The following is a 22,981-nucleotide window of genomic DNA, read 5'->3' on the forward strand; positions in this document are numbered from 1 at the left end:
CCACATGTCCCTGCAACAGCCCCTCCCAACTCGTGCTGCTGCAGTGTCTGATGGGGCATGTAGTCACCTTGTTGCGAGCAACCATTCCCTTTCAGTAAGTTCAGAAATTGTTTGTCATTAAAAGCACATTATTTTCCTTCAGTAGGATGAGGATCCTCTGTGACAAGATATAACAAGATATATATATATATCTTGAAGTCAGTATACAAAATCTACCCTTTGTGGGAAAGCAAATCATGCCCAAGTGGACGGCGAGGATTATGGGTACTAAATAGGACCAAGTTGGCACATCAAGAACAGAAATGTAACTGCTGTGCCATTGTATGCCCAGACGTGGGTCCCGTGCTTACTAAGCCACTGGAGTCAAGCTATCCTGGCTGAAGATGGCTGATAGCCAGAAACCGGTCCTAGGATGCTTGATTCCGGTCCAGGGAAGAAATGGCTTGGCAGTTCGGTCTGGACTGTTCCCATGAGGCACAGGGTCAAGACTGATTTGCATATGGCCATGTCTGAACTGGGGTGGCTTGGTGAGCAAAATAACGATGGATTAAAACTTGATCAGTGACTGGGGGTGAATGTTTTGCCATTGTGCAACATTCCATCCATCAACTTGTGTGTTTTGCTGTTCACCCTATGTGGGAAGGGTATGCCCAGACGTGGGTCCCGTGCTCACTAAGCCACTCGAGTCAAGCTATCCTGGCTGAAGACGGCTGAAGCCAGAAACCGGTCCTAGGATGCTCGATTCCGGTCCAGGGTAGAAATGGCTTGGCAGTTCGGTCTGGACATTTCCCATGAGGCACAGGGTCAAGACTGATTTGCATATGGCCATGTCTGAACTGGGGTGACTTGGTGAGCAAAATAACGATGAATTAAACCCAGATCTGTGACTGGGGGTGAATGTTTTGCCATTGTGCAACATTCCGTCCATTATCTTGTGTGTTTTGCTGTTCACCCTATGTGGAAGGGTATGCCCAGACGTGGGTCCTGTGCTCACTAAGCCACTGGAGTCAAGCTATCCTGGCTGAAGACGGCTGATAGCCAGAAACCGGTCCTAGGATGCTTGGTTCCGGTCCAGGGAAGAAATGGCTTGGCAGTTCGGTCTGGACTGTTCCCATGAGGCACCGGGTCAAGACTGATTTGCATATGGCCATGTCTGAACTGGGGTGGCTTGGTGAGCAAAATAACGATGGATTAAACCCAGATCTGTGACTGGGGGTGAATGTTTTGCCATTGTGCAACATTCCGTCCATCATCTTGTTTTTTTTGCTGTTCACCCTGTGTGGGAAGGGTATGCCCAGACGTGGGTCCCGTGCTCACTAAGCCACTGGAGTCAAGCTATCCTGGCTGAAGACGGCTGATAGCCAGAAACCGGTCCTAGGATGCTTGATTCCAGTCCAGGGAAGAAATGGTTTGGCAGCTCGGTCTGGACTTTTCCCATGAGGCACAGGGTCAAGACTGATTTGCATATGACCATGTCTGAACTGGGGTGGCTTGGTAAGCAAACTAACGATGGATTAAATCCAGATCTGTGACTGGGGGTGAATGTTTTGCCATTGTGCAACATTCCGTCCATCATCTTGTGTGTTTTGCTGTGCCATTGTAAGCCAGCGGGCCAAGTACCAAAAAGAGACAAGGGCCAGTTACCAAAAGGAGATAGAGAGCGGTGGTCAAATCCACTGGAACTCCAAAAGTGAAAATCTGAGTTGCTGCATCTATCTATAAAATAAGTGGTACATGAATCTAATAAAGACGAACTCGAACATAAATCAAAATACAGAAAATGCAGTAAAACATAGACTAAAATTGGGAGCAGCATGAAAAATAATTAGTCAGTGCCTAGATGCATACTGATTTACTTCATTTATTTAATTGCACACAACCCAATGTTCATCCATCAGATATGTCCCCAGATAAGTTCCCCATTGATGTTTAGCTGCCAGTATATATCGTAATCCGGTCTTATTGCCCTCCTAATACAGATATGATACAATACGTCTTCTGTTATCGCCCATGATTAACTTTTTCTGCACCTCACATTTATATAGGGATTGGGGAAACCTCTGCTTCGGTAGTGCAACAGAGTGCTGCAACTAATGAGGTGCCTCTCCCCCCCCTCTTTTCAACTTTGAATGGTTATGTAGGTGCCTTTTTGGGAATTGATCTCCTAATGTCAGCAGGCTGATCTTGATCAAGATCTGTTTCTATGATTTTTCAAATGTGAGTGGAATACTAGAGTTATTGGTAAGGGGTAACATTGAGGAATATATGTATTGCAACCCAGTGAGTTGAGCCAGTCAACACTATGCCGGGTAATTTGTGTGTAGAGAATATAAACAGTGAGCCAGTATCCAAAAGTCTTTGTTCTATCACGACATGCTTACAATGCAAAGGAACGAGAAACCAGTACGCTGCAAATCGAGCCTGCACTGTCAGATAGTAAATGTAGAGGTCTGGCAATGCTATGCCACCTTTCTCTAGATGCATAGTGAGGGTTCCCATCTAAGTTGAGCCCGCCTCCATGACCATAACAAGCATAAAAGTGTCCTTCTCAGCCTATGGTAAATGTAAAAACAAATACAGAAACTTCTGCAGAGCTACCATCTTACTAGTAACTATGTACCCCATCTTTGAGACAGACAAGGAAATCTGGGTTTGTAGTTTATCCAATGTTCTCCTGTAGTTCTAGTGACTCATACACCCCAGCGTCTCTACTTATCGGTATACCTATACATTTAATTTAATCCAGTCACGACTGTAGTGGGAGCTCACATTAAAGACCCATCTCACTGAAAAAAGAGTAAGAGATATCCCAGTTGTTGTTTAAAAGGTTAATTTCGGTAGCAAGTCCTCACAACATGCAATAAAGAGTGTTATTGGCCCTGTATCTGCCTCTAGATTAGTATATAGTATGTTATCACCTGGGTCATGTGAAACTGTTTGTGCTTTACTACTGACATTCATGTCTTCAGGAGAATGGAATTCTCTAATTGCACATGCCAGTGGCTCCATTGCAGAGGCAAAAAAAGTCAGGGGCAGCCCTGTCTGGTCCACGGCCCACCATGATTGTCTCAGATAGCCATCCAGTCACTAGTACCTGGCCAGTTAGGGCATGATTGTCTCAGATAGCCATCCAGTTACTAGTACCTGGGCAGTTAGGGCACCTTATAGTAACTGGATCATCTAAGTATGCAATCTCCAATCACGTAAGAGAGCAGACTCTTGAAAAAGAAAGTCCTAAGGAATCAAATGCTTTCTCACATTCCAGGAAGAGAGTGGCCAATAAGATCAATGGGCCAATAAGGTACAACACAGCAAAAAATGCACCAGGAGTATGCTTTGTGGACCGCTTTGGTATAATATTAGACTGATCCAGTAAGCTAATGTTCCGTGAGCCGAGACGCCGTTATTGATACTGCAGGAATACTCCATTGGCCCTTATCAAGGAGGCTCACGCAACATTTGCAGCCATAAGACTGAGTGGCATTGATATTATTCCAGAACAGGGTCTGGACCAGGTTGGGCCCGTTGAACCCCCTTTTTCCTACCTAATATTCATCATTTAATTTTTCCACTACGCTTGCCCTGACGAAGTTCAATCTTTGAACGAAACGCGCTGGCTGATGTTTTTGCACATCCCATGGATTGTTGAAAATAAAGATTGATATATTTTTGCAATGAAGACACTGGTTAAGCTACTTTATTGACGCGATATTGACTTGGGAGTGCACCACTCCATTGTTCTCAAAGTTCTGTATTTCTGCCTGGCAGGTGGCATCCTACAACGGTGGGTGCAGAAGCTGAGTGTGCACACCGACTTCCATCATATAAATAATCTACTACTAGGGGATCACGTTGAGGAAAGTGCGGCAATTGGAGTCCGCCGTTGTAATTAGCATAGTTATGACTGCTTTCCTGACAGTAGGATGGAGCTCCCCTGACTGGAGCGGGTCTATGTACATCGCCAGTAAATTGGGTATATTACATCTATATTCTGTACAGAATGTTCCAGTTAAGCCATCCATTCCAAGTGCTTTACCACTAGCTTATGCCTTGACTGCTTGTTTGATCTCTTCCAGGGATGGGGGTTTTTCAGCAGTTCTTGGACTTCATCATCTAGCAGTACCAGTGCTACATCCTGTAGTTACTAGTTAGCTTTGCATCTGATCCCATTAATCTGAGCACACAGGTTTGTCGGTAGTATAAGACAAAAGTGCACATGATATATTTGGCGATGAAATCCATCTTTTCATCAGGGGTGCTTATGTGTTATTACAATCTGCCCGTTAGGCTTTGTTTAGGGTCCAGGCCAGAGTTTTACTAGATCTGTACCCTTTGTCAAACTGTCTCATCTGTGCACTTCCTCCAATATTCTATTTCCAGTTCTGCAGTTTCATGGCTTTCTTATAGAGTGTCGCTGATCTCTGGCAGTTTGCTGCCCTATGCGTTGATTCGCACCTCAACACTAAATCTGACATTTTGGTCTCAGGAGAGTCTAATTGGCCTCAGATTGCTATCAATACTCCTGCTTCATTAGAAATACTCAGACCCATCATGTAGACCATGAACTCATCCCATTTTGTCTTAATGACAGATACAAAGCAACCCCACATTGAAAATATTTAGAGATGAGTATCCAGTTATCTGTCTTGAAAGTCAAGTCAATTAGTGAGTCTGACCTGTATTGCCAATTCCCCAGTGTTAGAGCAGTTCTGGACTCTAGGAGTAAAATAATTGGGTAGTGGTTATATGGTCTCCTCGTCAAAACCTTTGTGTCTTTCACGAGTCTGCCACGCTTCAGGATATCAGCCAACAACCTATGCGTATGTGTAGGGTGTTAATTACACTAAACATTTGCTGTCCCTTCAGTCCCTATGGAATCTGGACAATAATGAGCAACATAAAAAATGTTCCAAACAGCTAATCATTTAGTCCAAAATTACTTGCAATTAATCCATCCAGAATCAGCGAAGCCATGATAAATCACAAACTGTAAAAGGGAAAAGAAAGACCAAGAACACCATGTAAATGAAAATACTTTTTTACACAACAAAGTGGAAAAAATCCAAAGCATAAAAAAAGAGGAGCTCAGTGCATCGTGTGGACATGCACTCTAATATTTAAAATTGTAAATTCTTGCTCCACAATATGCCAGTTGTCAGCCCTGGAGACGTACAATTAATCAATATCAGAAAGTCACAATTCAAACAATGAACAAGATCTCATTTAATAGTAATTGGAGCCCCATTGGCTGCATCAGTGTATGGCGCATCAAAATTATGTATAATAAGGCATGCTACCCATCAGGGTTTCCCGTACATTACGGTAATCAAGTCTGGAGATCAATCAAGTCTGGAGATCTCTGAGCCAGAGGATTTTCTTTAGCAACTTGAGAGTCGCGAAGCAGGCAGTGGTGACTCCCGAGACTTGGGCAGCGAGCGAAAGCTTCCTGTTGATGGTGAAGCTCAAGTTCTTAACCTTGGGGACCGGAGCCGGCAAAGGTCCCAGAGAGACAGGCCAATGGCTGGCTCGCCAGAGCTCGAGATTGTTCCTCAGGATGATAACCTCCGTCTTAGAACCGTTGAGTCTTAAAGCATTTCTGGACATTTACTAGGAGATTTTCTGCAGGCCAAGTTTGAGTAGTGAAGGATCCTGGTGTTGAGCAGGTGACAGAGAAAAAATGATCTGCGTATCATCTGCATATGAAAAGATGGTCAACCCAGAGTTTTCTTCAATGTCCGCCAAGGGGAGAACATAAAGATTAAAAAGCAGAGGACTCAGGATCGAGCCCAGCGGTACTCCGGATGTTAAGGCAACAGAGTTAGATTTAGCGGTATGAGAGAAAACTTGAAAGGAGCAATCCTTTGAGAAGGAGATCAGCCACTGCAGGGCTTGAGGTGCTCCGCCAGAATAGAGTGAGAGACCGTATCGAAGGCCGCGCTCAAATCCAGCAGGATGGGTGCTGCTGTACCCCCACAGTCAAGCTGCTGCCTAAGGTCTTCCGTGACCTCCAGCAAAGCTGATTCCGTACTGTGATCAGGGCGGAAGCTAGACTGAGATGTATGAAATAGCATATGCCCTGTCCCATGTGCAGAAACTTGAGAATTAATGTGTTTTTCCAATATTTTGGAAAAGGTGAAACGAAGAGATATAGGCCTGTACTTTGACCAGTAGAGGGGATCCAAGCCATTCGTTTTCAGCAAAGGGAGCACAAGAGCATGCTTCCAGTTACGGGGCAGCTGCCCAAGATTTAAGGTGGAGTTAAGGAGATTAAGAATCACCTCAAGGGCAGACTCATTCGAAAGATTGAGCTTAGATGGAGGGAGTGGGTCTAGTGGGGAGCCAGACTTGATGTTACCCAGAAGATTTTTCAGAGTGATCAAAATCAAGTGGGAGCCAGGCATTAACTTGACAGGACTTAGCCGAGGAAAGGTCAGGGAGAACATTCCTGACCTGTTCAAAAAGTTGAGAGGTAGGAAAGATGAAGTTGTCCTGAGGGAAGGAGTCCAGCTCAAACTTGCGGTGGATAGACGCTTTTATTGTAGAAAAACAACACAAGTTTGTTGCAGTGATATAATGAAAGGGAGGGGGATGGCAAGAACGTGCTAGGAGCACAGAGTTCTGTCACAACTTTAAATAGGGTTTTCTGGCAGTTTTTAGCGGTCATAATTTTATCCGTGTAGAAGGAGGCATGGGTTGATCTGCATAGTGCATGGTATTTTTTTAGCGCCTCCTGATAGTTGACTTTGGCCTCTGGTGCGTAGTACTTTCTCCACAGTCTCTCCAAAACTTTACATTGTTTTTTTCTTCAAGTATAAGAGATTCAGTAAACCACGGAGTGGGGGTAAGAACTCTAGGTTGAGATTTGGTGGAAAGAGGAAGAATAAAATTGATAGCCTCTGACAACTAGTGATCTACAAGGAGCTGATCCGAGTGCAGATGAGATGTAATGCAGGGGGTGGACTTAAAAAGCTGCTCATTAAGTGCTTTCATATCGAGTTGCGACCAATTCTGTGATTTTTGTGGCAAGACAGAGCAACAAGGCAAGAGAGCCAAAGAGGAATCAATGAAAAAAGGAATAGCAAGGTGGTCAGACCAGCCAAGCTGAATAGGAGGTTCAGGGGACAGTGTGGGGAGATTCCAAAAAATAGGGTCCATAATATGCCCTGCTACATGAGTGGGTAAGGAATGGATAAGTGAGAGATTTAGGGTGGTCAGATCATCTAAGAGAGTTCGGACTGATTTAGTACTAGGATCATCGAAATGAAAGTTCAAGTCCCCAAGCACTGAGAAATTAGCCACACGGAGAACATGGGAGGTTAAGTATTTCGGTCAGCAGAGAGCCCCAATTGTTAGGAGGCCCAGGGAAGCTGTAAATAAGGGCACCAAAAAGGTGAACTTATGGGAGAGCAGAAAAGAAAAAGACAGGGCTTCACAATTAGGGATCGCGAGGGCCTCAATTTTGCAATTATAGAGTTTTTAAAAAACAATGGCAATACCTGCACCAGTTTTCAGAGGTCTATTGATGCCTAGTAGTGCAAAGTTCTGTGGTAGCACTGCAATTACATCCGGCATTGACCCATCGTGAAGCCAGGTCTCAGTTAAAACAAAAACACATCTGGATCCATGTCAACCCGGAAGTGAAATAGGTGCAACTGATGCTTGGAAAGGGAGTGACAGTTAAGACTGAAACAGCGAAAAACCTTGGGAGGACTTAGGACAGATTTGTCAACTACGGAGGTGTGGAGGACCTCCCCATCAGAAGGAAGGTGGGGGTCAGGCCCAGAGTGAGTGGGGAGGATATTGTCAAACAAGCAATAAGAGCAATACCTGACGCTAGAATCAGGAGCAAGGACCTGGCAACCAGTATTAGGGGTGGGTTTAAGACTAGAAAGGGCTTGAAAGGAGTAAGTAAGCAGAGGTTGCGAGGAAAAACGAGCAGGGGTTCTGGCCCTGGTCGGGCGTAGACGGGCTTGCCATTGGCGTGCCAGCGGCACGCCCGTTGCGCGTCTGCTTTGGCATGGGTTTTAAATAAAGCACACCCCGAAGTGCTGGGTGCATAAAGAAAGCTAAAGAAAATATATTCGTATTTCTTGGAAAAACGGGAAATAGCATATGGCAAAAACATGCCATGCTGTTCAGAAAAGACTTCCACAGAGTATTGGTGACAATTATTTTCTGACTAGAAATCCAAATTGCAAGTTCCCATAACACCTGGAATAATAATTATCCTACAGAGAAGAAATAAGTATAACAAGCGCAATAGTTCATTAGGTACCCAAATGTGAGTGAAAAAAACATGTTAGTTAGGTGTGGGGAAGGCTGGCAATCTTAGAAGAGCAACTTGAGACAATTGAAAAAAGTTTATTGGAATGAGATTTCACAATTAATGGGTACAAATAATAAGGTCCAGTTAGGTAGTGGTACGTTTTGCAAACCAAGCTTTATACCAAGGTTTTCCCCAGGAGCAGATGGATGCTTTCTCCCAATGCCATTCTTTACGTGAAGATTGAATCAAAAACATTATTCTAGGATCAATCAACAAAACACTGGGAGAGGGGACCTGGTAATGGAAAAGAGAAGAGACTGCTTCCTGATCTTATATGATCTGTTCTGCTAATACGATTAGCTTTAGTTGTGTTCCCCTTCTGCTTTTTTTCTGTCCTGAGAAATAAGCTTGAGTACACATAATAGAAGCATACATAAATTGCAATTAACAGTTTCAAACAATCTTCATTTATTATTCACTTTTCTTTTATATAACAATTTGCCGCACCACATACCCAATTATCGGAAGGCCTTAGCTCCTCTTCTGTATCAAGGATCAATTGCTAAGTTATTGAATAATAGCCTTTGTATTTATGCCCAAAAGTCAATTTTTTCCCAACATAGTTCATGTTGTCTTTTTCTTAATTCTGAAGAGTCCGACACTGCCCTACTGAGCGCTGAGGAACTTCTCTTCTATTCAGTTTTGAGAAGAGCTTGATGATAATTACATTTGTGAAAGAGATTTTCTCATACTCCCAAAACTGCAGCTCACCTCAAGTCTCCAGGAAGACAGAACAAACCTCACCAGAAATGTCAGAGCACTTAGGAGACAGCACCATTCTTCCAAGCATGAGAACTGGCGAGGCAGAGCCTGGAACCCAAAAATCTGTTGAAGGGAAGAAGAGGGAGGGAAAGATTAAGGAACAGCTTATTTGCAAAAATGAGGAAAGGTTTCAACGAATGGCGGATATACATTAGGATGAAATCTGGACCATCGGTGAACTCCAGCGCAATATCCACATGCGGCTCATCCATGGATCCTTTAGGGGACCAGGTAGCGCTTCCTGTTTGTTTCAACTCAACTAGTACAGCATGTCAGTTCGGCAATCATCTGCGCTCTCTGCCTCATTGTCTGTTCCTTTGTGGGTCTGCCCTGTAGTACCCGGTGTTGTTGTCTTCCAGATCGCCTAGAGTTCCATTCATGCTTCGATGTGTCGCCAGAATCCAAGTGCAGAACACCCTTGGTTTCGAGCAATTCCCAATCAGATTTTGGTGTGAAATGCGTCCCCGTGGCATCGGAGACCCGACGTTTGGCCGGTTACATACGTGTATATTTAAGTTCAAGTTTTCATTTTCTTTTTACAGCCAGGAAGGATTCTCTGCGTCTTTGCATTTCAGATGTATAGTCGAAGTAAATGTTGACAGTCTCATTTTGAATCTGCCACAGCACTTTGGTTCGGGCCACTCTCAGCATATGATCACTGTCTCGATAGTGAAAAGATGCACCACCACCGGTCTTGATGGGCCTTCGGGTAGGGGCCGCCTGCCTGGTACCCTGTGTGCCTGTTCAATTGAAAAGAAGGTAGACCTAATTCCATTTAAAATCTCTGCAAGCAGCCAGTTTTCTAAAAGCAGTTCCATACTAGGCCCCTCCACACCCTCCGGGAGGCCCACTACATGTATGTTATTGCACCTCGACCATCCTTCTTCTGTTTGCCCTTAAGGAAGTTACCTCTTCTTTAAGGGACCGACCTGTTTTTGAAGGCTGTCTCTTAGATGAAGCGATTGTGGTGAGCGTAGATTCGGAACTCTCAATGCAGTCTTTCAGCTTAGAATGATCAGCCCGTACTAGGCCGATGTCTATTGCCATTGCATCTATTTTTGGTTTCAAGGAGGCCTTAACATCTCGGATATCTTCCAGCAGATTTCAAATTGTCCAGTTTGCGGGAGCAGCTCATGTACACCATTGCATGTTTCACTCGCTAAACGGGCTTGTGTGGTCATCCAGTCGCCGGCCTGCTTGCCCCACCCTGCCATGCATGACCATATTTCTGTGCACACCACTAGGGGAGCAGTAGTAAAATCTAACTTCTGCGTAACTACTAATGCCATGTGCCGCAGCCTCAAGGCGAGGATGCAAACGCCAACCTTCCCAGGGTTAAAACCTATACAAAGGTGGGATATCGTTGTCTGCCTCCACACAATCTGCACCTGGGCCCCCACCCGGCCTACCTCTGAATTGAGTGGCACACCCTAGGTACCATTGTCTCCACAGTTCTGCCTCCTTGGTCACAGAGGACGGGCCTAATCTCAAATAATTCATCCAGGCTCGGTGGGCCTTACAGGCTCAGTGGGGGCTCCCTCTTTGGGTCAATAGGTCCCACGCCAAGGTCACAATATCGCCCACGTGCTGCCCTGCTCACTCAGTAGTCCTGGCTGCGTGGTCAGGAGAACTTCACAGTCAACTGTTCTCGGGACCTCCAGGTATCATTGCTCCCATGCCGGGCCTTTAAATCTCAATAGACCTGTGGTGACCTGCATGTCGCCCCATGGAGGTAGCCCAGCCATGCCGATTCAATCCACAGGGGAGCCTCCAGTTGTAACTGGGCCTGGCCCCTTCTGCCTCTCAACGGGCCCAGACCAATTGATTTGGCCCAACAGGCCTTGGGTTCAGCTTCTCAGCCGGGGCTGCCTCAGACGCCTGTTCAAGGGGCAGCAGCTCTGTCCTGACAGACTCATTTCGTCCTGGGTGAGGGGCGGGTGATCCCCGGTCCACTGTGCCCTGGAGGGAGTGTTACGCACGGCTAGGATACATGGCGGCACTCGGCAGCTGTGGAGTTACTTCACCACGAGTCTGTCTCGATTGCCATCTTGGCTCCTCCCCCATTAAGTCCTTGCTTCTTACGTTTTGGGTAAATGTAGAATTCTGAATTGGGGAACCCTTCGAGTAAGAGGTAACGATTGTACTGCACTGAATGATAGCATGCGAAGCAATGTGAGGAGGATGTTTGTAAATATGTTTGGGCTCATGGGTCTGATGGTTCTCTAGCTAAAGAGATAGACTTATTTATTTATTTCAGCAGATTGTTTTATGGAGAGTACTGTTTATTTTGCATTATTTACGTTTAGTAGTTTTGGAACTTGGAAAACGCATACAAGATGTGTCACTGATTGTTCCTGATTGGAAATGAAACTTTAGGCTGTTGTCTTCAATTAAATGATCAGCCACCAAGTTTGCTAGCTCCTAGAAACATATCTTGCCATTTGACTTGCTTGGTTGTTGAATTCGAAGCATGCTGCATTGTAGTGTTTAAAAGGTCTCTGAAGGCTTATTTTGAACATGGGTCTTTCAACAACTATTAAAAGGTGTATTTTGACTGATACAGATCTCATAATTTTAATGTTCCACTGCAGTGATAAAAGGAAGAGATTTCTGGGATTTATGTAAAAAAGAGAACTGCATGGAAGCGTTGCTCAAAAAAATGAAAGAATCCGTGGAATCCAATGTACAGAACATTCTGCATCAAACTGCATCAGATGAAGGTAAAGTAAACAGTATTTTAATTGTTTACACCTCTGATCGACTAAATATTTATGCATAGTGCGGATTGTAACAACTGAATGCTTTGTGATCTATAAGTCTGGTAGAAAATGGCTATAGGAAGCTATGAGTGCTGACATTATAAATATCAGTTTTCCATCCACTAGTTTCCTTTTCTGGCCATGATATAGATAAATGTGCGTGGGTAAACTACAGGGTTACTCCGCCGGATGGTTTGGGCTGCTATGTGAATCAAGTATATTTTCTTAGCTTTTCCGAAGGGTAACATGACTTTGATGTTACTTTATCATCAGATCTTCTTTGATGCTTAGAAACATTAGAAAATGTATGCATGCTCAGGATCTTCGAAACATTTTCTATTTCCATAGATTTGTTGTTCTTTTTCTGAACTGATCAAGTTAATATGCCTATAAGATGGGTCATTTCCCTTTTTCTTGTTAAATAGAAGTAAGTATAATTAACTTTTTGCAATGTAAAATACATATTACTGAAACCCTCCACTGTAGGATCCCATCAAAAAAAGGGAAAAAAGTAATCAGTATCACATTCCTCTTTACTAAGGACTCTAGAAGCTCCACTGTTCCCACTTTGCGGCAGTTTCAGCTAGGCAAATCATGTTTCCTTTCTGTGGAGCAAGAGACCCTTAACACAACTGTGCCTTGTTGGCACTATTTTCTGTCATATAAACCTGTATGAAGCATGTTTTTGACGTATCTCCAATTTTTAGGGCATAAACTGCCTGATTGGCAATTTTTCTGGAGAGTATGGAGTTTAGTTTTTGTCAAAGTAGGGTATTTTTGTAGCTGTCTTTTTCAAGTACTAGTCTACTTTTCTTTCATAAGAGTTAGTAGTAAGAAGCTTCATACTGATGAATACAGATTATGTGGTTTAACTTTTATCCTCACACCAATAAGAAGGGTGAGTGACTAAAAGACTGGCAGCAAGATTGCCGGAGAACTACATTTGGCTTTCTTGGGAAAAGGAAAGAACCTTCCAGGAGAGGATTTGATTGGATGCCGAGGCACCTCTCAATGTTGAGCTCTCCTTTGGCATCAATGGCTTTTCTGCTCAGCTTTTTTTGTGTTGAGGTCCTTTCGCTGTCAATGTTGAGCTAGAGCTGAGTGCAAGGATCACCCATGGCACTGTTAAGCATTGGAGAGCATATCCTTGTCTGACCTTAGTCCAAACTGTCAAGGATCTCTGCAGTGGGTGACATTGTCAAGTTTCATGAGGTCATGAAAAGGCTGTGAAGAAGCTTGACACGGACATCTGTCATTTTTTAAACGTTACAGATAAAACCTTTTGAAAAATCTCTAGTAACTCTAGGCTCCAAAGTCTTGGAACCAACATTCTATTTCTCAAATCAACTAAGGAGAGGCATGAGAAAAAATACAGACCCCTTTAAAGGGCCCTTTATTTAGAGAGGCTCAACCCCCTCAGGAACAAAAGTGAACATATGTATTTACTGAGTTTAAGAAAGTCGGTGGCAACCTCTTTTTAAGCAACACATTCTTCGGCCCCCACAGCCACTTTCAGAAAGCCCCTCTGGACTTAATGGAGCGCTTTACAGATCTATTCCTTAGTGCTAAGAGAAGGACTTTATGACATTAACTTAAAATAGCAGGGTTCTTTCAAAACAAATGATCAGTTGCTCAAATGGTTGTGGGCGCTCTGAGCTTGTTGCTAGTGATTTAACTGGGGTTTGAGGTTTTTCTCGTGGTTGGAATTCAAATTGAGAAAAGTTGATTTTTAAGTGGAACAATGTAGGCTTTATACCTTAGGTGGAATTTAAAAAAAAAATCTTATGTAGCTGAGGTTGTACAGGAGGTGATGACAAGCAGAAATGTTGAAATCAGACTATAAGAAGACAAATTAGTTTTCCAGAGGTCAGGGTAGACCTCTTGGGAAAGTCTTCTCTAACACCACAATGACAAATGGTTGCTAGTAGGGCTGACCTTAGTAGCGACAATCTTTTTTGACAACCCTTGCCCCCATCCCAGTAATCTCTTATCTTATATCTCTAATCCCCACTACTACCCTTTAGCAGTGCCCTCATCTCTCCATAGCCCCTCTCTGACATGCATTTGACTTGTTTTATAGTGCTACTCATACCCGTGTGGGGCGTCATGAGCAATTTACATCACATACACTTTATATTGAGACAAAGACTCAAACATGTGTAAATGAGTCTATAGGAAAGGATCCGAAAGACAATGAGGATTACAAGGGGTAAGAATCATGTAATCCATACTAGTAAGCAATATATATTTTTTATGAATTTTTTTGGGATGGGGGATTTTTCAGATATGCGAAATAGAAAATACACAAAGCTCTCACAGAAATTAACAGAATGAAAATAAAAAATCATCCCATTGGGCAGGCAGTACTCAAGTGTGTAGAGCCAGGCTTTTAGAGGTGAAGTCATGTTTGGCCTTCATCAAGGTGTAGAGTCCCTAACTGGCTCCAGACCAACCCCCGCATACAAAATCACTCTTTAAAGTTTCATATCTCATCCTCTAGAGACTAGTGTGGCCTTTTTGTAGGTTCGAAACAGTTTTTGGAGGCAAGCCCTCGACTTGTAGATCATGCGTTCCAAACCCTGTTTCCAGTGCTCCAGGGATGGGGTCTATGGCCTTCCTTGCCATGGCTCTACCACTTTTAGCTACCACAAGACCTAGCTACAGGAGGGTCAATTGATATCTATTGCCATCTTAGACTATGGGTATGTGAAGGAAAATAACCTTGGGTTCTCTAGGGGTCCACCAGCCCAGCCCCTCTCCCAGACGGTCAAGTACACCGTTCCAAAAAGGGGCGAATGCCCCACAGGACCAAGTATTGTGGAGGAAGTCTGCCAGTTGACTGCAGTGTCTCAGACAGTCTGCTGTGTGAAGAATATCCATTATCACAAGTTGTTCCCTCATATAGTAAGCCCGATGTAGGAATATCAACTGGATAGCCCTAAACTGAGAGGTGATTACAGCCTCCCTAGGGGAGACACAAGCATCCTGCCAGTCATTGTCGGTCAGCGGGACTAGATCCCCCTCCCGCGCCTCTTGGAGGCAGCCAGAATATCAGGGGTATTAATCACCAGGGACTTCTATACTTTGGATAGTAAGGTCTGTCTGGTTCGTCAGAAGAATCTTGGCTTCCAGTCGACTGTACTATGGAAAGGCGTCTAGTCGCGTTCTGAAGGGAGAGAGAGTGTGACGGAGCTGTCGATAACAAAACAACTTGTATCAAGATCATAGAGTCCACAGTCCCCAGAGGTATGGCAGAGGCTAAAGTTAGTTATAACCTTACTCTTTAAAGTGGTAGCTTGGTCGAGCAGTAAGGCAGTATCAGAGGACAGTGTAAAGCATTTGTTGTACACACTCAGTCAGCAGATGGCCTCACACACTCAAGAACTGAACTCTAGGCCAATTGTCTTGTATATAAAAATATATAGTTGCTTATTTTAGAACCACAGTAGGTATCATAGTTACTTTTCAGAGTGAGACGTTGTAAGGGAATACTTTCAAATAGCAATAGACTTTTAGAATGCAATAGTTACAGTTGTTGCAATATGCAACAAAAGTTAAACACAAAATAACATTGAGCTCAATGGAAAGTTTTAAGTAAATGCAATAAAATCACTTTACGAATGTTTTTCTTACTCAGGGCTGGATCCTGGATTCAGCCCTGTTGCATTTCCTTTAAACAGTTGAGAGAAATCGTTTTTGTTACACAGGCGATTTTTAAGGAATATTTGTAAGTTTTGAAAATCGACAGAAGAAATTCTGGCAAAAACCAGGCAATGTATTCCTATGGAGGAAAATTGAGTAAACAGTAAATCACGGTTATAATTACTTTTCAGGGTCAGTGCTGGGCTCAGATACAGCACTGGCATCTCTGCTGATAACAGGTGAGTAATTTTGTTTTCGTTGATCGGCTGATTTTTAGTGAATTTTTTAATGTTGCAAAACTTGACAGAAGAAATTCTGAGTGAAACCCAGCCAATATTACCCTATGGAGAAAATCAAGTTATCGGTGTCTTTGGGTAAGTACTTGGCTGGCAGAGTTAAGGTTCCGGGGGTAGACTCAGGGGTCTCCCAGTGTCAGGTAAGTACAGTTGTTACACCCTCAGCAGCACAGGGGCAGCCGGGTGCAGAGTGAGTAGGCCCAATCTTATCCTATGGAGGATAGGGGGCCTTCGGTTGGTGGCTGCTAGCAGGCAGGCCACGTGGCTGTGGGAGCTGAGCTCCTGGTCACTTACGCAGGGCGCTTGGGGAAGTAGAGTGGGGTAGATGCTGCACTCCCAGTGGCACTCGGGCGGCTGGGTGCAGGGTGCTTTTAGACCTTCGGGCGTCCAATGTATTTCAATGGGAGGACTGGAAGTTGAACAAAGGCTGCAGGCTCGGGGACGGAGATTCTTCAGGTGCGACCACCACTTCGAGAGGTAAGTTGGGATCTTGGAGGATAGGTAGACACCTAGGAGTTGGGCACAGGGGGCCGTTGGGCACCAGGTGCAGGGGTGTCTTTTGGCATCGGGAAATCTTACCCTCAGCTGGTCGTGGTTGGAGGGGTCCCTTGTTGTACGGTTGCAGGCGACGTCCGGAGTGTCGAGGAGGGTCTTTGGGCACGGGATCGGTGGTCACAATCGCCTGGGGGACGTCCTCAGGGTCATTGTTCACACGGACACGGGCCGGGCTCGACGGGTGCAGAGTGTGCTGGATTTGCGGTTCCTGGCTGGCACCAGGGGTTGATGCTGTTTGAGCAGAACTACTGATCGTGGGAGTCCCGGTCTCTAGATGAGCAAGGCAGTCAGGTCCTCCAGGGTTTTCGAGGTTGCTGACCACAGGAGACGCCGGGGTTTTAGCAGGTGCAGGTTCAAGGATCGACAGGCCTGTAGAGCTAGGGCCAAGTCAGTTGATGTCATCCTCTTGTTAGCAGCTGCACGGCATGTCTTCTTTCTTCTTGTTCTTCTTCTTGTTTCAAAATCGGGATCTGAGGAAGGAAGGTTCAGGGTGCCTGTAAATACTAAATTTAGGGGCGTTACAGGTAGGGTAAGGGCAGGGACCAATGGGTCCCTGTCCTGGGGTGAGTACACCCCCTATCCTGCCACTCTCCAGTGGGAGGGGGCAGGAGCCTAGCTCTGATTGGGTAGGGCTCCCCATCCTCAAGATGGCGGGAGCCTGATGTTGTGCTTCACCTCGCCTCTCCCACCTGAGGGGTGGGGTTGGCAGAGGCTGGCACGCCCCCTTTCCTCACTTAGGGTTTCCCGCCTGTCTTCCTGCCAGAGTGGGGGTCAGAACCGGTGGGGGCCAGTTGCTGAGTGTACAGCAAGTGGAAGGAGGCTTGGCACCTCGTCCCAGGATGTGCATTGTTTCAGGCCCCGAGAGCGGCAAGCCCTCGACCCAGGGGTCCAGAAACATGTCTGGTGGTGGCAGCCTCGGTAGCCACGCAGTCAGGACACTGGGAGTTAGTTAGGTTTCAGGGGGCATCTGGAAGATGCCCTCTGTCGTGCATTTGGCATTAAATCCCACACTGGCATCAGTGCGGGTTTAATGTGCTGTGAAGTTTGATACCAAACTTCTCAGTCTTCAGGGTAGCCATCATGGTGCTGTGGAGTTCGTAATGACAACCTCCCAGCACCATATACTCTTAATGGCATCACTGCACTTACAGTGCCCAGGAATGGCCCTGGGTACTGTAGGGGCACAGGGCTCATGCACCTGTGCCCACACCACTGGCATAGTGCACCCAGCTAGAGGGGTGCCAGGGCAGTATGTTTGTGGGCATGGTACACAGGGATGTGTGCCATGTCGACTCTGTTTAGTTCTGCACCAAGACACTCAGCCTGCAATGGCAGTGTGTGTGTGTGTGTGTGTGTGTCAGGGTACTGGGCCCCTAAGGGTGGCCCAATAAGTGCTGCAGCCCTTAAGGGTCCTCTCTGGTCACAGTGCCCAGGGTACCTAGGGTGCCATTTACCAGGGGCTGACATGTGGCCAGAGATGCCAATTGGGTTTAGGCTTCAATGCAGTTTTAGGGAAGGAACACAGGCCCTGGGTACCTGATTGGCAGAAACCCAGGGCTCATTCAGTCAAAGTACATCAGCAACTCAGCAAAAAGGGGGGCATACCATGCAAGAAAGATGACACTTTCACACAACATGACATTCCAGAGTTTGGAAATTCTGAACAGGAAAGCAATGAATGAGGCTTGCAGCATTGTAAAAAAAGATGATGTGATGGGGCGTGGGTAATTTTGGAGCTGATACAGCAGGGACACCATCTTGCAAATAGCCAAGCATTCCAAAAAGGATAAGTGCTTTTTAAAGGCTCACGTCTCTCTGTAGTTGGTCTACGTGGGATCTAAGATTTCTGTTTTGATGTCTGCTGTAGGAGAGTGGGGTCTGCAATTCTATGGTCACCCCAGATTTTTGCTTTTTGCTTCACCGGTTTACGACTTTCCCTGGCTGTGGGCCTGCTAATCAGACCCACAGCCTAGCTGTTCTCTCTCTAAATTGACAACCATGTACTTTAGGTGCATTTACCAATTGGTACTGGGCCACCTTATCAGTCCCTGTACTCAGGGCATAGGTGTACCCAGGGCCTACCAGGGGCTGAAGCATGTATTATGCCACCCCTGGCTGGCCATCTAAATCTGACACAACTGGCTGCATGACAGCTGGGGCAAGGTGGTGTAAACACCCTTTGCTGTAGATATAGTATACCTATATCTAACCCTAAAATGGACACATATATTCCTATCAGTCACTCCTATGGAAGGCCTTATCAATCCTGAAGGCAGAGTGCTTGGAATTATGTGAGATGGTGCTCTGGCATGAGCTGAGCCCGTTTGCAGCTTGCGGAACCAAGTCCTAATAGCTGTTCCATGATAACGCTATACCATATACTCTTAAGTGCATTATAATCCTCGCGGTTAAATGCTAACTCTGGTATAACATTATCAAAACATGTCGAGTAAGGTGTCCTACGATTTGGAATACTACCCCCTCGCCAATTCTGGCGACGGGGGTAGCATTCCACCCTTTCTAGAGGGACACGACATGTATGTAACTGTGAACCCCGGTTAAAGTTAACTCGAGCCTCAGCATCACAAAATGGATGCTGCCACCACAGACACAAGTCTGACCTCCTGCTGCTGGGAGTCCTTCCAGCGAGGGTGGCTTGGACAAAGGGTTTCCTGCCTTGGGAGGTGCTAGCACCACCCCAGACAGGATTTTGTGTATTGAGGTAGGGAGGCCTGAAAGGAATGAGACATACCTGGGGCACACAAGGTGCCCTGTGCATACACCAGTTCAAACCAGTTGCTGGGGCATCCCAGCCCCAGCTCTGGCGGGAAACCGGACAAAGGATAGGGGGTGTAACCACCCCCTTCCTGGTCCCACCCAGGGGAGGGACCTAGTCAGTAGTGCAGCCCGCTTTAGGAGAATAAAGGTAGGAGCTGGTCCCATTCCAAATTAGATTATCCTGAACTATTCAACAAGAAGAAACTCTGGCCTTCGACGTTCTGCTCCACAGAAGACTGAAGAATCTCCCTTGTGGGCAAGGAGTGTCCACCCTGCAACTGCAGGCACCATCAAGCGTCCAGCGGCTTCACTTTGTCGTCTTCCCTTGAGGATCCAGACTTCAGAGCCTGACGAGACCCGGATTCCCAGACCTCTCCGACCTCAACTCACATCTGCAGCAAAGCTGAGACCCGTGGGTGCGACGAGACACGTGGGACCGGCCATCTTGAACGAACCTGCACTTCGCTTCCAGCACGACTCCCGAGGTAAACTCGACCAAGTGCTTTGGGGACTGAGAAGCCCCAACCCCGAGCAGCTCCTGCACCGAAGATCAGCCCTCCAGCCTCCACGAGATCTGCGTGGGGCCCTTGTCTGCTGCTCGACGCGTTGTCTGGTCACTTGCCTGCTGGCTAGTGGCCTCCTAGACGACGAACCTTTGAATCTTTGCTGCTGGTCTGGTTGCTCCAGACTGGCCCTTGCTCCCTTCCAAAAGAGGGGCACCCTGGACTCTCCTAGTCCGCACCAGACGCTTTCTTCACTCACCGCGTGGGTTGCCTTTGCCAAGGCCTGTTGACGCCGATTCCGGATCCAACACCGCCGACAACGAGAGCCTGTGTGGAACAGCTCGTGCCTCCATCCTGGTCGTCGAAGACACCTCCTGGTCCACGTGGCTGCAGAGTCAAGCGTCCACTCTTCACCTGATCGCGACGACGACATCTGGTTCCTTCCTGGTTCCACTCCAGTCACTGGCTAGTGACTGTGAACATTGTCCCCTATGCTTTCAGGTCTCCTTCTTCAACAAGTCACCCTTGGATTGCACCGGACATCTTCCTCCTGGTCGCCTGCAGCATCTTTTCTTTCAGGCTCCATTGACTTCAACGCGAGAACCCGACGCACTTTGACACCTATGCAACCGCGGCCCGTGGGTGAGGTAACAAGAGCATTTCGGTGCTCAAGGGTAGTTTAACTGTCCTAGTGTCCAGTTCCACAGTCGTTTTAGTCCTACCTAGTCAGGATTGTCCGTACTCACCTTTAACTTGAACTGTACTGTCCATAGACGTTGTTACGCATCTCGTGTGTGAGTTCACACTCTGCACACGCGTTCCGTGGGCCTCCTATTACTTACCTGAAGTTAGTGTAGCGTGGTCCCATCGATCCTACAGCCTCTGGACAGCTCCATTCCTATTATCGACTTTCACATTCCACTTACTTAGTATATGGTTTGTCGTGCCCCTAGGGCACCATTGTAATTTTGTGCAACTTGTAGTATTTTTTGTAAGAGATTGTCATGTGCTTAGCCCTCTGACCTCATAAAGAGTTCAGAGGTGTTGTTATTAATAAATATACTGCTTATTTTCATAACAACCTGTGTGGTGTCCTTTCATCTGGTATTCAAGGGGTTATATTGTGGTAAAACAGCTGGCTTCACATGCCAAAAGAGTTTAGCCGAAGACTGCTTTGTCCATGCTACCATTAGGATAGCTGGTCTATAAGGTTGACTTACAACCAATCACCATAAGGGTTGTTTGGACTGATACAAGGTGATCACTAGAACTAGTGAGCATCATATATCAGGCCAACTTCTCACATCTGCCGCCTATACAATTGATGGGGCAAGAGAGGATTGGGCCTTGTTAATAGAAAGTCTTGAGTATTTCCCCAAGATGCTTAATGCTGAAGGTCCCAGGAGCCCAAGTCTAGCTGCTCAGCAAGAAATATCAGAACATCATCTGTGTGTAGGGCCACACTGTCAATGTTTCAGCTGTCCACTCAAAGGCCAGCATTTGGGTATCTATCCTGAGCAATTAAGCCAAGGGCTCAATCACCCATGTCTCCACTGCCGGGTGTCCCTCTGCACAGGGAACATGTCTGATGCCGAGGTTCCTATTTTCACCTGTGTTACCTATGTACAGCACTCAAAACCAGCCAATGAATTTATAGCGCCATAATTCATTTTGGTCATAAGGGTGAATAGATATTCCCACCCCACTGAGTCAAAAACCTGCTAGTTGGAGGCATGTGCTCCAGGCAGCCCATCAGCTAGTGCAATTACATTGTGTAACATCCTAGTGTTATGCTGAGTGGCTCGATGGGGCATGAACCTAAATGTAGACAATATATTTTAACAATATTTGACATGGCGAAGCACTAAGAAATAAAAGAGCTTGCCACAGTAGTTAGGGCTTGCTTTACTAATAAGAATGTATATCTTCCCAAACTAACCCTGTTTAGCAATATGAGGTTTATGAAAGACTGTGGAAAAATATAGGGCTGATTACGATGTTAGGCGAACTTGCGTCCGCCTGACACCATCTTGAAAACGGGACTGACCGACCTCTGGTCGGCGGTTCCAGCCGCCTGTTCGGTCGCATTTCAATGTTTCCATATTGGAGGATGTGTTAGGGCCGTAAACCGGCCGTAGTACATGCTCCCATAGGGAAATGGGAGGTGGTGTTAATCTTAAAGTGCCTGCCACGGGGTGCAGGAAATAACAGGGGGCACCATAGGTGCCCCCTTTGCCCTCAACCGGAGGCAGCACACACAAGGGGGACCTGCTAGGGGCCTTCAGACACGCTTTCCGATAGGGTTTCAATGTAGGAAAGGCCATCATGGAAATCCTGCCTAAAACGGTGCATTGCTATCCCAAGGGGGAAAAGGTCGCCCTTTGGGTTTACGGGCTGGCTTCCGACTGGCTGATGGGCTCCTTGAGCCCGTTGGAAGCTGGCCGAAATGACCGCCCGGTTACAATTCCAGTCAGCTGATTCATAATCAGCCACTCGGAATTTAAACTGATGATGGAGGTCATCAAAGGTCGGAGGCTTTCCAACTGCCATCCTAATAACCCTCATAATGTTTTTAACCTATTTCTTGCAGTTTGCATGCAGCTTTTTGATTACAGTTCTTAGGTTACTGTGCTATATCAGGATTGTAATTTATGAAATGCAAGTAATAAAAGGATCTTTGTGACAAAAGTAGTAACCCACTGAGCTATCCACATCAAATATAGTTCTGATATCTGCATGGTACATATTCTTCCAGCAGGCATATGATGCTCTTGTGCTACTTTATGATGAGTCAAAATTGCCACTAGACAAAACTCTGATGTCTCTCCTGCAGAAACATGTAAAGCTAGAGTTATGTTGACATTTTTATTGTTGCTTGAAAACTGGTGAGCACACAAGGAATTCTGCAGCAGGTGCTTTTAAACCCATATGTCATTTCTAAACACAGGACCCCTGCACTCAGCTTCAGGTGCGACTGCACCAGTCGTCCTGCCCTAAAGCCAGCCCGGTTTGCTAGACTGTGTAGAGAATGACTACAAAAAAAGATTTGAGAGATCTACAATTAATATTCTACAAGCCTCAAAGCCTTGCCTTTACCAGGGCAACAGCAACATCCCATCACTACGTTTTAGCAGCACTTTACGAATTATGGATCACAAATCAGCCTCAAGGGTGCAACTTACTGTACTCTTGGAAGAAAGTAGGTGAATGCTATTAAGTAACACTAACATCCTCTGTATGATGCATAGGTTGGTTGAAGATCACATAACTTGCCTCTTCCATTGAGACGTTTATTAGGATAATCCACAGCCTGTCAAATACAAGGGGCACCCATTAAGTGAGGGCCCCTAAAAATCCCAG

The 22,981-nt window shown here is 45.9% G+C and overlaps 1 protein-coding gene across 8 annotated transcripts in view; it reads left to right on the forward strand.

Moving 5' to 3' along the window:
* Positions 1 to 22,981, forward strand: part of PHF11 (PHD finger protein 11) — a 500,916-nt gene that overhangs the window by 427,135 nt on the left and 50,800 nt on the right. For all 8 annotated transcript variants that reach the window (XM_078657356.1, XM_078657358.1, XM_078657357.1 and 5 more), the window contains one exon: positions 11,680 to 11,808. In XM_078657356.1, coding sequence (XP_078513482.1) covers positions 11,680 to 11,808 — 129 coding nt within the window. The remainder of the gene's footprint in view (positions 1 to 11,679; positions 11,809 to 22,981) is intronic.

This window comes from Lissotriton helveticus, chromosome 8 (genome assembly GCF_964261635.1).
Source record: "Lissotriton helveticus chromosome 8, aLisHel1.1, whole genome shotgun sequence".
Classification (NCBI taxonomy): Eukaryota; Metazoa; Chordata; class Amphibia; order Caudata; family Salamandridae; genus Lissotriton; species Lissotriton helveticus.